This window comes from Cryptomeria japonica, chromosome 9 (genome assembly GCF_030272615.1).
Source record: "Cryptomeria japonica chromosome 9, Sugi_1.0, whole genome shotgun sequence".
NCBI classification, from domain to species: domain Eukaryota; kingdom Viridiplantae; phylum Streptophyta; class Pinopsida; order Cupressales; family Cupressaceae; genus Cryptomeria; species Cryptomeria japonica.
Window position 1 is genome coordinate 558,849,386 of NC_081413.1, and position 14,744 is coordinate 558,864,129.

The following is a 14,744-nucleotide window of genomic DNA, read 5'->3' on the forward strand; positions in this document are numbered from 1 at the left end:
ATTTGCATCAACCATATGATGCTCATCACAGGGAACCATAGTCTCAAGGTGTGAATTTGCCTCCGTCGGCGATTCTATTCACAAGCTCTTGTGTGGATTGCCTCAGTCGGCGATTCTATCCATGAGCTCTCACGTGGATTGCCTCAGTCGGCGATTCTATCCATACGCTCTTGTGTGGATTGCCTCAATCAGCGATTCTATCCATGAGCTCTCACGTGGATTGCCTCAGTCGGCGATTCTATCCATGAGCTCGTGTGGATTGCCTCAGTCGGCAATTCTATCCATGAGCTCTCACGTGGATTGCCTCAGTCGGCGATTCTATCCATGAGCTCTTGTGTGGATTGCCTCAGTTGGCGATTCTATCCATGAGCTCTCATGTGGATTGCCTCAGTCGGTGATTCTATCCATGAGCTCTCACGTGGATTGCCTCAGTCGGTGATTCTATCCATGAGCTCTCACGTGGATTGCCTCAATCGGCGATTCTATCCATGAGCTCTCACGTGGATTGCCTCAGTCGGCGATTCTATCCACAAGCTCTTAAGTGGATTGCCTCAGTCGGCGATTCTATCCATGAGCTCTCACGTGGATTGCCTCAGTCGGCGATTCTATCCACAAGCTCTTACGTGGATTGCCTCAGTCGGCGATTCTATCCACGAGCTCTCATGTGGATTGCCTCTGTTGGCGATTCTATCCACAAGCTCAAGATACTGTAAGATCGTCACCTTCCAATAACCTCAAAAATAGAAGTGGAAATCATTTGGAAGTCGTCACTTCCTTATGATTTACATAGGGCCCATAAGGCATTAAATGATTTCATTAGTATAATAATAAATTGAATCAATTTTTACCTCATAAGTGTTTCACCTTCCATAGTGAAAATCCCTCTCAATCACTATGATCGAAATTGTCACAATTTGACTGAACCATCTGCTCCCTCTGAAGCTCAAGTTCTTGTATCAACCTCTTGTTCTCTTTTGAAATGTCAGACTCCCTCTGCATGTGGTCTCAATCATCAATTCATTTATAAGCATCAATTTATTTCTCCCTTTAATTCAATTTTATTGTGCTTTCGTCCTGAAGGTATGTCAGAGAGAGATTACAAATAGCTCATAAATTATCTCGAACAGAAATACCAATGATAGAAGCATACAATATTTTACTAGCCAATATTATAGCATAAATTACAAACTCAATAATTCATGTGCCTTAATAAAACATGGAATACTTATCTTAAGTTTAAAACATTTCCTTTCATAAGGTGAGCCCATATAAGAAATATCATGCATGAATCATCTCTCATCATAATTCCCTTTGAATGATGTAGAACATTTTCATAATTTTGATCAACACTTTCATTATGATCTGCCACACAGTCGTTAATAACTTTTGCAATTTACCAAATTTATCCAATCTCTCCGGTGAGATGTTAGAAAATCTAATTGCAAACATTTCCTCCAAGTTATAGCCAGATCCAACAGTTAAAATAAAAGTTATGACATTTTTCCCAAAACTGCTAACCCTGGGTAGGGTTTCAAGTGACCTGCACCAAAGTCGTCATATCTTGCACAAAACTGAATCAAATTTGATGAGATAAACATATTTGAAAACTAGAAACACAGATCTTTCCATCCATATATTATAGTCCTTATTTTGAGGCCAACCAAGGGCCGTACAATGGCATATTTCAGACTGAAAATTCTAGAAAAAACTGAATTCTCCAACCCTCTCCAACCTCCAAATTAAACTTCACAGGCCTGAGCTCTGATACCATGTTGATTTTCCTAGGTTTTATTGGATGTATTTTAATGTTTATATCTGATTCAATCTGATACTTGCATTTGGAAATCTATATGTTCTCAACTTGAATAACATTATACTATATATATTCCTTTGGAGAGGCATGTCCTTGAACGGACATGTCTCTCCTTTAATTATAATAATTTAATCAATATTATAATGTTTCATCAATCAATTATTAATAATTTAGAATAATATAATAGATTAATATTGAATATTAAATTTTATATGATTAATAATAATATAATAATATATTATTATTAATCAACATATATTATATGTATTCTAAATGATCATTTGACTGAAGCTACAAACATTAACAATATTACCAAAAGAAAAGGATGGGAAGATTGAAAAAGATGAAATTGGCATGCCACAAGATAAGTCCAAGCTGGGTCCTATAGTATTTGATCGACACTATACCAATCCAAACCCTACATTGTGTCATGATAGCCCAAAAAAGCCAATAGTTCATGTCAAAATAGAAGGCTTGAGTCAAAAAATTTCCACTCTTATAGATACAGGGTCAAAAATTAGCATGGCTAAGAGTCATGTCCTGCCTTCTTTATACTGGAAACCTCAGATCATCTTAATTAAAGGGCTTGGAGTCATGGAAACTGTGAAAGAAAAAGCTTGTGACATCTTGTAAACCTAGGGGATCTTAGTCGTCTTTGCTCATTTTGGAAAAATGATGATATAAAAACTGATATCCTATTGGGTTGGGACTTTTTGAGTCAATTTCAGTCTTCTTTTTCTCACAGTGGGGTAATCTTGAGCAATAATGAGATTAAATTTATCCATCCTGCTCATAGCATAAAATTTAATCATATGATTGAAAGGTTGGATGCAGATGTTCATACAGAGATCGAGGATCCACAAGTTTCAGCCATACGAAGAATCAAAGAGCTTCCAGAAGAATGCCAGAGAAATATTTTAGAAAAATATTACTTTCATAATCCTACTCCCATATTTCAAGATGATGGATGGGGAGATATCCAGACAGTCCCAGGGTAGCAGGTAGATTCATGTTCTATCTCCATTCTTGACAAAAGGACAACTGGTTGTGTTAAAACATTCGGTAAGACAGTACAAAAAAGCTCACATCATTCTCCGATGTAGAGATATTACAAGACATTTTCCATATAGTTTCCATACTCTACCAAACCTTTTAAATATTTTCAGTCCTCCTTTCAAGATACTATTATCTCAACTAACACCTTTTAAGGCTGACACTGAGAAAAATACTCTGTTGCATATTCTCATTCTATGTGTGCATTTCACTGGTAGTCAACTAGAATGGTATATTGAACATTCAGATACCAGAATAATGGGAGAATGGTACTCACTTGATGAACAACCAGCTGTCAAGAAATTAAAGCATAATTATCACTTCAGATATATTATGGAGTTTGATAATCCAGATAATATCAGTGGTCTTTTGCTTATACCGGATATTGGCAGATGGCGCATTCTAGATTGGGATAATGGTTAGTGAGAAATCATGGTATTGTAAATAATTAGTTTGTATATAATTAGGCTTGTAATAAAGCAAGGACTGACACTGTCAACCATATGGTGTGATATTCCTCCTTGCAAATTAGATAATTATATTATAAGCTTAGGAATGTAATGGTTCGCATCTCAACTAGCACAAAGGTTTGTCTGTGCCATGAGGTCAGCCACATTAAGATCTGACAACAGGATGCAACCCTGTTTAAAAAAGCCATGATGTCAGCCATGTGAAGCCTGACAACAGGATGCAAAACCTGTGTAAAAAGCAAGATCCCTGTAGCCACTTACGAGTGTTAAGTGGACCATTCTCACTTTTCGGGAATAGAAAAAATGATAGTAAATAAATTAGTGAATAGTAGGTCACTAGGAAAGTTTTAAAAATTATTAAACAAATTGTAAAGGGTCCTACATGAGCTTGCACATAACAGAGTACGTACTCCACCATGATAAGATTCCATAGTACGTACCACCACCTACCACTCCACTTTCACTACCCTCCAAAAGTTCCTCCTACTTTTTCATCCACTTTTCTTATCTACCAATACCATCTACCACCTACATCTATCGATCAAATCCATCTACCACTCACACCTACCAGTCAAAATCCACCTACCCTTTGGCCTCCAACAACTATAAATAGAGGCCTTGTGAGCTCATTTGGGGCATCGAGTCTTGGAGTCCAAGTATTGAGTCTTGTAGAGTGTGGTGTCAAGAGTCTTATAGGAGCATGGCAGAAGTATCCTCTACCCTTGCGCTTCCATGCGATCTGGGGATTATGAGAAATTGACTTGCATAGGTTATGAAGTTTGTCTCATGTTGTCTTATGTAATGAAGTTTTAAATAATGAAATATTGGAAGTTGACATAATATAAGCTCACCAAGGCCAAGAAAATGACTAAGTATAAATCCTCTTGGTTAGCCAATCATCTCCTAACGTCAAAACTTGTCTGCGGAGATGGCTAAAAGACAAATCCATGCTCCTATGTAGCAACTAGAGGAGAGGGGACATTACAGACTAAGGCATTTTTATGCCAAATAAATGCAAAATCCTAATTTAAAACTGTCTTTTCAACAAATTTTCCTTTGAAACTTTCTACATCAGTATTTCATTTGTGATTTTTAACGATTCTTTGGAGCTTTTAAAGATTCGGCGGATTTCTAACTTCTTCAATTAAATTCGGGGAAACTTGAAACTGAGGTTCTTATTGTGACTAAAACTATGCAATTCAAATGAAATAATGTTGTTCCTAGTCTTCAAGTGGTTTATTCATCATAATAATCAACATTTCTTTTAATTCAAAAAAAAGAATATTGTTCCTAATCTTCTTCAAGTGGTTCCTTCATCTTAATAATCATTCTTTTAAATACTCAACTTCATAGCTTTGATAAAGCATCGTCTTTTTTATTTGCATGTAGAAATAAATTTTCCATCTGAAAGAGACATGGCTAAATTATTTCCCAAGAAGAAACCTTTGTTCCTTAAGTTGGGTTCTATTAAAGATGGGAATTACCACTTAAATACATGCTACTTATTAGTTCTCTACAGAAGAAAGTAGAACAAAAAATCCTTTATTTTACATTTGATTTTGTTTTATTTATTCTGAGATGGAAGCAAAAAGAATAAATAATCATGAGTTGTTTGTACTGATATTTGTCATATGTACTAACACCAGTAGTTTTGAAAAGAGGTGAAATACACACATTATTTTCAAAAGTTTATCCCATATAGAAGTGAAGAGTACACTGCAGAAGGTCTGAAGCAACAAAGGCATCATTTTAACGCAATCACACAGCAAACTAATGCCAGATTATGGGAAATATCAAAACTTACAAGTAAAAGTCCCGGTCCAAGGCCTTTATAGAGTGCACGCCAACCTTCATCTCTAAAAATGGTCCTCGAAGCATCTGTCTTCAACAATGTGGGAATCTACCGATAATATCATCTCTTTTTATAAAAATAGCAAATTCTAGGTGAAAACACATATCCACTGTGCCATCTTTCTACTATATTTTAAACCAAGTAACTCCTGAATTGCAACACATAATAATCTGATATATTCTTAATTGTGCACAAACAAATTCAAAAAAATTTCCAAAACTAAACAAGAGTAGATATTTATAATCACCACCGCGTTATTTCACAATGCATTTAAAGTGATTTGAAAACTGTATAAATTTTATTGCAAATCATTTGCTTGAGTAAAAGTGATTGGGCAAGTCTACCACATACGCAATCTAAGATTACCATGTAAGAAAAACAAGTATTTACAGTGAAAACCTTTCACTGTTGTAGGGGAGGTGTAACATAAAATCAAAAAGCCAAAAGCCAATTCTTGGGGAATCGAGAAAAATGTTAAAATAAATAAAACCTGTAGAGGCATACACTTATGATTTCTCATATTTAGCATGCATGTGCTACTGTTTTTTCAGTACCTATAAAGGACAAATATATAATGTTTTCTAGTTAGCCTGCAAGATTATTTTGAAATACATTGTGATATTATTTAAAGGTTTCTCTTTCATTGAATCATTCAGAATGTATTTTCACAAGATTTTTCAGTGACAAAGTGATATTGAAACACAACTTGAATTTAATTGTAAAACCCATAATACAAAATGGCGTTAGAAAACAAGACAATAATTGGATATTTACATTTTTTATATTAATCAATAAGTTTATCAATAAACAACTTATTAAGTTTTTGATCTGTTATGGTACTAAACTCTTTTTAAGACATAAATTACAGACACTAAACTCAATCAATGCCTTGTGGCAGATTTAGTAAGGTAAAATGTAACTCGAAGAGAAACTGCAGGATCCTTAAAGGAAAACCTATCTTAATATTCTATTTGGGTAACACTGCTAGTATTTATAGTATTTACTTTTAATATTTCATACCTATATTTCAGGTTCCCTTCCACCTTTTTACATACATCTACACCTTTGCCTCGAACAAGAAGGAAGTGAGGATTAGTTCTAGTAATGCTACCAAACCATTCAACATTACACATGTGGCACTTCCACTTTCTAGTGCCCCCAACTATCCTAAGCTTTTCTAGTACCTTAGATGCAAATTGTTTTAAAAGTGACTTCAGATCAAAGGGGCACTTGGCCCATTTTTGCAAGATTTGAGAAGGGCAGCCATAGTTTTGACTCCAATAGAACTTATTTCAGTTTGAGTGTTAGAGTCAACCCCCACTCCTTTGCCAGGATCATCAGATGATTCATTTTCACTTGGAATTTCTACTTCAACCTCTTGACTCTCATCTTCACTCGTGCTTTGAGAAAAAAAAATTCAAAAAACCTATATGCTGCTGCCAAAGTTTATTAATTTCAAATTTGTCAAATTAAAAGCATTGCAATGAGTTTAAAAAATTTAAACATTGAAGTTTTCAACAATAAATTTGAGTGCATTATTCAAGAAAACAATTTTGAGTGCATTATAGCAAGATTTTGCTATTCATTGTTTCACTTTCAAATTTTCAATCATTCATAAATTTAAATGAAAATCATGATTCATAACAGCTGCATTGTGCAATGAACAATGTGAATAAAACTTGAACAAAAAATGTTTTGTATCAGAATGCCTACCATTAATCTTGTTACCCTCTTCCTCTTGCAAGAATAGAGAATCTCCTCTTGGCTTGCTCCCTCTCCTAAGTCTCCTTCCAGCTCAATCTCTCAATCACTCTTCCTCTTCACTCTTCACTTTCAAACTGCAGCCACTGATTTTGTGTAAACTTGTGTATGAGATGAGACCAAATGTCTCTTTTCTAACTCTTTTGAGAGGCCTTGGAGAGTGGGTTGAGTTAGGGTTAGGGTTTGTCACTTTAAAGAGACTTTTTTCTTTTAAAATTTAAAAACTCACCTTTTTTGGTTTCCGCTACGACAAACTTGGTCACTTCCCCTGGAGTGTCAAGGGGTGTTTGGACGTCTTGAGGAGGTCCCAAAATCCCCTTTTGGCATTTCCTAAGCAAAAAATATGCTCTAGCATAGGAAACGTTTCAAAGACGAGGCAGAGTTCATGGTGGCGGTGGAGGGACAACGGAGGGATGTTCCCCTAACATCCCCACATCTCAAGGATGTCCCTATTTTGTAAACACAATTTTTTTTCAAGCAAGCGCATTTCCATGGAACCAAGGATTTATGCACCTTTTTCTACCCCATTGTAGAATTTTTCGACTTCAACTTTTAGCCATGATGACATCATAGTCACAACCATTATTATTAGTATTATGGCAATGACATAAATACAATATAAGCTAGGTGGTGTTTCACGGATAACTTTAGCAAAGGTAGTCAATGTTGTGACCTTTTCACACATCACCCCATTGCAAATGGGGACTCCCTCTTTTTGCTAGCAGTCCTAGGTCTCAGACAATTTAGTAGCAATCCGATCCTTTAGTTGAATGGAATTGAGTTAGTTTAGCTCTCAATGCCTTGGTGATGAACGATTTATGATGATCATTTCATTTGTTCATCATCATGTGACTTTTAGGTTCAGGGACAAGAATGTTGAGCTTAAGTGTGGAAAACAGTCAAAGGAAGTGAGATGCTTGATGGATGCCAATCAAGGTATTAGAAACAATGAAGAAGACTTGTTGATGATGAGGTTACTTTTATGAGATGAATAGAGAACTCTTGAAGTGGATGAAGTGGATGTTACAATCAGGAAAGTGGAACAAGTCAAGTCACTTCTAGTGAGCCCCCAAATCCACGAACTTATTCACCTTCACTTCCACTTGATGCCCAAATCCCTGGCCAGCTTCTTGGAGTTACTTCATGTGGCACCCAAAAATTTTGATCACCCTTGGAGTTACTTCTAGTTGGCTATCAAAAGGCCGGCTAGGATGAGCATGTCCTTCTTCTTGATGAGATCAACGATTGTTGAGATGAATTCTTAATTTTTTTGAAGGATTATGTGGATTGAGATTAGTAAAGTCTGCTAAGCAAGAGTGGAGATGTCTTGATTTATTCAGTGAACAAGTTATGCCGATATCTTGGAGTCGCATCTAGTGACCCTCCAAAGGTCCAACCAGCTGATGATGATTTCCAGTTGCTAGCAAAATCCATGACCAGCTTTAGGCTACTTCCACCTGGCACCCAAAAACCTGGCCTAAGGACATGAAGAGGTGATTGCGCTGCTAAGGTAAGAACAATTTCAGTGTTTGATCAAGCAAGAAACGATGAAGAGATGCAAATGATTAAGGATGAAAGTTGTTATTTCCGGTTGAGGTCAAAAACCACGAACATATGGCATTGCTAGTGACTACCCAAAAGTCCGGCCCAGCATGCTTTACTTCCAGTTAAGGCTAAAAAGCCCGACCACACTAGGTGTCACTTCCAATGACCCCTTAAAACCATGACCTTCTTGCTGTTATTTCCAATTGGGGGTCAAAAGCCCGCCCATCTAAGGCTATTGTCAATGACCCCTAAGATCCATGAGAAGGGAAAAGAATGTGCTTAGCGCTAAAATAAAGAGGGACCCACACATTGACAAACATTTTAATTCAAAAAAATGAAAGCAAAACAAGTCGGCCTTCTTACATGGTAAATCGAAATTGCCAAATTTAATTAAAACAAAACAAGTCGGCCTTATTTGCCAAGAGATGCATCCTTACAACAAGTATAAAGGATGGCTGATCATTGCATTTGATCAGCCATCACTTAGAAATCGATTCCTCTCCTTCAAATCAGTCACAGGAGCAGCGAATTTGCCAATCAGCTATCAGAACAGCAAACTTTGTCTACATAGCAGCGATACTCTTCACGAAGGATCAACGATTTTCCCATCAACAAAGATAAGTGATTCCCATCCAATCAGGCAAGTCTTCAACAGCAAATTTTATCTCCAATTAGGCAGCGATAACCTTCAGATCACAGTGATTTTGATTTGCAATTCAAGCAAAAATCAGTGAATTGCATCTTTTGTATTAGCAGATCTCAGACCTCAGCATTATAAACATTCACTAGCAGGTCTGAGTTGACTATTTTTTATCACTTTTATAAGAATCAGACCTGAATTTTGTGCTGGTACAGTCATAGATCAGGGTTTTGGAGAGTTTTATGTTTTAAAGATCTTTTCAACTTCTTATTTTCAAACCCTTGATTTGTTAATTCTGGGAAATTCATTGCAATTTGGTGATTATTTTCAAGCATAATCTGATTTTGAAAGGCTAGGGTTTTAGAATCATAGCATAGGGTTTAGCAATTCGTTGAGGTTTTGGTGAACTTCCAGCTTTAAAGGGAAATTTTAATTCTAATTGATGACTTTCAACCTTATATGCATTTGTCTTATTAATTCTTGCAGGTAGAGCATGGCAGCCCCAAGAGAAGGAGCAATTCCAAGGCAAACCCTCATCAAGGAGGACTCAAAGGGAGTGCTAACTGAGTCAAGGATCACATCATTATGGGCTAATATTGGAGACAGTAACTTAGGCCGAATCGATATAGGGAAGTTTCAAGGTCCCCTCTATAAAAGCAAACCTTCCGGAGTATCGAAGAAGATGATCAAGAGCGGAATTGTGCAAGCAGCAGGCTTCCCTCCGGCTATCCAATGCAACAAACTAATGGTTGAGTGTGCCAAACACTGTGATGCTAGCACAAGAATGGTATACAAGAGTAAAGGAGCACTGGATGTTGAAATCTAGACCCAACATCTCCAAGGTACCTGGCAAGCTTCACCGAATTGACTTCAAGGGGGAGTTCAGCAACTTGATCATCTTGCTCAACCGAATCATGGGATGTTCTCAAGCCTCTCAGTTTGAGAATTGGATGTTCCACTTCATGGAGGCAGTGTCAATTGGTGGAGAAAAGATCAATTGGGCAAGAATCATAAGCAATAATATCAATCTACAATTGAAGAGACTTGAGCATACTAAACAATTCTACATGAGCTCCTATGTCATCTACTCATTAGCAAGAGCTTACGAGTATATGGGATTGATGTGTAGAGGCCCAGTTGGAAACAAAAAAGGAGAGATGAGTGCATGTGAATCCTACACACAGCTGCATTTCCACAGCAAGGTACACTTTAGGAGGGTGAGTGATGCTTTCACCATACATATATCAAGAAAGTTGCAAGGCGGCATCCATCAGAGATTATCCTCGAATGCAAAAGAGTTAGTAAAGAAGTACGGTGCTTGGTTCATTCAATACCCCAAGTTCACCTATATAAGTGTTCGGGGATGTTCTTGTCCACCATACATGTTGCCATGTTACCCTAGGGACAAGATGATACTATTCGAACTAGTAAGACAGTTGGTCACCTATGACAAGATTCAAAAGAACAGACATAAGACAGGGATCTCTTTTCCCATCTCACTTGGACAATCAATGGAGTTGTGTCCATCTCTACAAGCAACTGAGAAGTCAGAGGAGGAGATGAAATTTTATCCCCTTGGTGAGTATTCTTCCAAAGACAACTTTGATCCATATGGTAACAAGAAGAGGATCAATGGCAACAAGCACTAGCACAGGCCACATATAGAATATTATTGGATGACTGCCAAGGATGATTTTGAGATTAGAAAGAGGATGTTCTCCAGGCTTCCAATTGATATCGTCAGGATGTGTAGAGTGTTTCCCATTCCTGATCAGGGACAGGATGATGGAAAGCGTCTCCAGCGCACTTAAAATCAAGAGAGAGACAAGGAAATAGAAGTCAACTGATTGACATTGAAATCACTGAATTGGAGATCTATAGAAGCCTAACATGGCCTACACATGAAGATGGGTACACATTCAAACTAACAAGTTGAAGAACCAAAATGCACAATTAACATTTGATTTGATGGGAGATCCAAACTCATTCAATGAGAAAACAAAAAGTATGAGCATGAGCGAAAGTGCCACTCAGTCAACTCAGTCCAAAGGTTCCAAGAGGAAAGGAAGTCATAAGCAAGGATCAAGACACAAAAGACATAAATTTGTTGGTGTTGAAAACAAGCCACACCCGGACCGACGATGGACTGGTCCAAGAGGGGCCAGTAGCTCAGTGGTAGAGCACTCTAGCAGCGTATGGAAGGTCCTAGGTTCGAGTCCTAGCTGGTCCATGTTTCAACATGGTATCAGAGCCAGGTCCAGGCTAGGAGCCCCAAGCACACAAGAGGTGTGGCTTAAGGGAGGGTGTTGGTGTTGAAAATAAGCCACACCCGGACCGACGATGGACTGGTCCAAGAGGGGCCAGTAGCTCAGTGGTAGAGCACTCCAACAGTGTATGGAAGGTCCTAGGTTCGAGTTCTAGCTGGTCCATGTTTCAACAAAATTGAGTTCAAGCCATCCATCCACTAGCACCTCATCCATACATGAAGTTGCAATGAACCAGGTGGTCATTAATGAAAGTCAACCACAGTAGGGAAGCATTAACCGAGGTTTGAATGAATCCATGGAATCAACAATACAAGACAATCGAGGTGAGACGATAGACAAAGGAAAGCAACTTCAAGTACAGGATACTCCAGCGATACAAGGGCAAGCAAGTTATAAAGCAGCAAAAGATGAATATGTGGATATAGAAAATGACAATGATGAGACAACTTCTCCACCCTGGGTAGATCAACCACTCAAGGAGGTGCAAGTAGACAAAGAACGATCTGTTATCCCAGCATGGCTTTGGGAGAGAATGGCTAAGGAAGTAATAGTAATCGAAGAAGAGTCAAATGACAACTTGGACGACTTCTTGAATAGAGTTGGAGAGACAGTTGAGAAGAAGAAAGCTACCAAGCTCTCCAAAATTTCAAGAGAAAATACAGGCTCCAAGATCATACAGATAGCCACCCCAAGAGTAGACAAGCCAAAAAATGAAATCACGGTTGATAATTACAACTTGGAAACAATTGAGTTAGGTCCTGCCACTGTTGAGCAAGAGATAGAAGACTTGGGCAAATCAGTGAAAATGGTTTGGGCCAAATTGAAGCTTGTGCTGGAGGAGAAGGTGGAAAAGGAATTCAATTCTTTGAAGAACTATGTGTAGCAGCTCAGGAAACCGATAAGGCAAACTGATCCTTCAAGCTTGCCTTGATTGTTGCTTCCATTGGATTCAGTTGATAATTTAGAAGGAATGAGGACTTCCTCTCATGTGTTGAAAAATTGGATAGATAAGTCCTTCACCAAAGAAAATGCTTTTGTGGAAGAGCTAGTGAGCATATTTGATAAAGTTTCAGGTGTTCTTGATTGGACTCAAGTCCTCATGGCTGCTTATGATGTTTTGACTTACACCAAAGATTTCATCATCCGGGGACTACAAGTGTTGATGAGCATACCTCAACAAACCTTGGTGAATGTTGGAGTGTTGAAGGAACGGCAATCATATGACTTCCATAGGCGGTACAACCTGCTCAGAATGAGGAAGATTATGTTTGAGGATATCAGCAATGGTTGCACCCAAATTGAAAATGTGACTAGCGTGTTACTTCTTGCATCTCCCCTCTTGAGCAACCTCTCTACACTAATTCTACTCCTATGAGTGCTACTCTTCTACCTTACTTGCCAAACAAGTAGTATGGTAGGGGGGAGGAGCCACAACATGCTCACCCTAACTTCACACTTCTCAAAATCATGTGGACATTTCAAAATTTTCTCAATTTTACACAGCAGCTTACTTGTCAAGTCCCCTACTTCAAAACAAAATTTCAAGTCCACATGGTCAAATATGATACCGCATTAGCATGGATTTTTGTGAAGGTGTCCAAAATGGTCCCAAATTGTCATAAGACCCATAGGTGTGCACTAAGTCATGTTTACTTGTGCACTGATGTGGCATTACATCATTGGTTTTTGTTTTTTTTAGAGGTACTTTTTTGGGGATAAGCATTGACATGACATTTTTTGGGTACCACTATTGGTCTAAAAGTGTCCATGCACTATAACATGTATTGGTACCCCTATCATCTATTGATCCCTCTCCCCTACAGCATACAACAAACAAAAATCTGAAATTTTACGACACACTACAAGATAAACTTGCTTTAATAACAATCTGATCCATAATCTGCATGGGTATTCCATTGCATAATCCACCAATATGAATCTTACATTCTCTACTTTATTGCTCACAAGTTCTATACTTCAACTAAGAAACATGGAAATCCTAAAATATGAAGTTCTAGTTCTTTATGGCATATTCATAAACATTAAACTTCCATCAAATGAGACAAAGAACGTTCACATTATTCACATTCATTGGGATCTTAGTTGTTAGCAACTTGTACAAATATGGATGTATTAATAAGACTGAAGTATGGATACATGAGTTCACTGAAAGGTAATACAACGCATCACATGCAAAAAAGTGGAAGGAGAACCAATTCAACATCATGGATGAATCTTCAGTTCTATTGTTTTGTCCTATATAGCACAAATTCATCCACTACCAAAACAATCAGCTGGAATCTTCTCCATTCATCACGAATTTGTTAATCTTCATGTTCAATCCATTATAATGGTAGGAAACTTGGGTGGTTTGAGGCCTTGATGTTGAATCTTCATTTTACATACCTTTTACCCAAAAGTTTCATGTCTCACAATTCTGGAGTGTAGAAGCATAATACTTGTCAAAATCTCTTCCATCTTAAAAGATTACTCCAACTCTAGAGTACTGTTCATTAATGTTTCAGTTCTAAAATTCCTTAGAAAACTCAATCAAATTAAAACTTCATCCTAGCATCCTATTTTGTAGCTGTTTCAGTATGCTCCTCAGATGAGTCTTGGTTTTCTGAACCTTTTATCTTATCCTCAAGTACAAACATTAGCTCTAATGCCTCAAATCTCGTATAATATTTTCATCCAGAACTTTCCTTCCTCTGAATTTTCATTTCCCATCCTATAGCAATTAAAACTCCTCTCTATATAATTCAATAACATCTCAATGCCAAGATAAATCCAAATTCAGGTTAAGTTTCAAGCTCCGTTACTTGATGCAGGCAACATCAGCAAGAAAATGGAAACATGTGAGAAACTAACAAAAAAGAAGAAAACATTTTCTCATTCTTATCAAACTAAATATTCCAAATACACTTTAACACAAAAAGATGAAGAAAGGAGTATTCAACTGAAAGCAGTCTTACCCGCAGACAAGTGTCTACTTCATTTTATCTCTTTTCCTCAAAACTCACTTGAGCCTGAGGATAACACTCGAAAAAGTGACTTCTATTGGAAGGGGCTATATGAACTTTAACATAGCTTTGGTGCTTCAAATACAAAAACATAAGAAAATAATTTATTCATTATCAACTGCTTTTATGATAGTCTCATTGCAATTTAAAATGTTTGTCATAAACACATTCCATAGATAGAATAGCAAGAGCTGTTGTATAGGACATGACTCTCTTATAGTAATGATGTTCCAAGTACTTCTTGAGCAAGCCATAAGTAAAATACGGTACAACTTGTTGAGACATGGACCAGCTAGGACTCGAACCTAGGACCTTCCATA

At 37.5% G+C, this 14,744-nt stretch overlaps 1 protein-coding gene across 4 annotated transcripts in view; it reads right to left on the reverse strand.

Moving 5' to 3' along the window:
• Positions 1–14,744, reverse strand: part of LOC131070787 (folate transporter 1, chloroplastic) — a 118,521-nt gene that overhangs the window by 18,241 nt on the left and 85,536 nt on the right. For 3 of the 4 annotated variants that reach the window (XM_058006450.2, XM_058006442.2, XM_058006462.2), the window contains exon 6: positions 5,141–5,214. In XM_058006450.2, coding sequence (XP_057862433.2) covers positions 5,141–5,214 — 74 coding nt within the window. Of the gene's footprint in view, positions 1–5,140; positions 5,219–14,744 lie in introns of all 4 variants that reach the window. The other variant, XM_058006454.2, reaches the window with a different exon arrangement.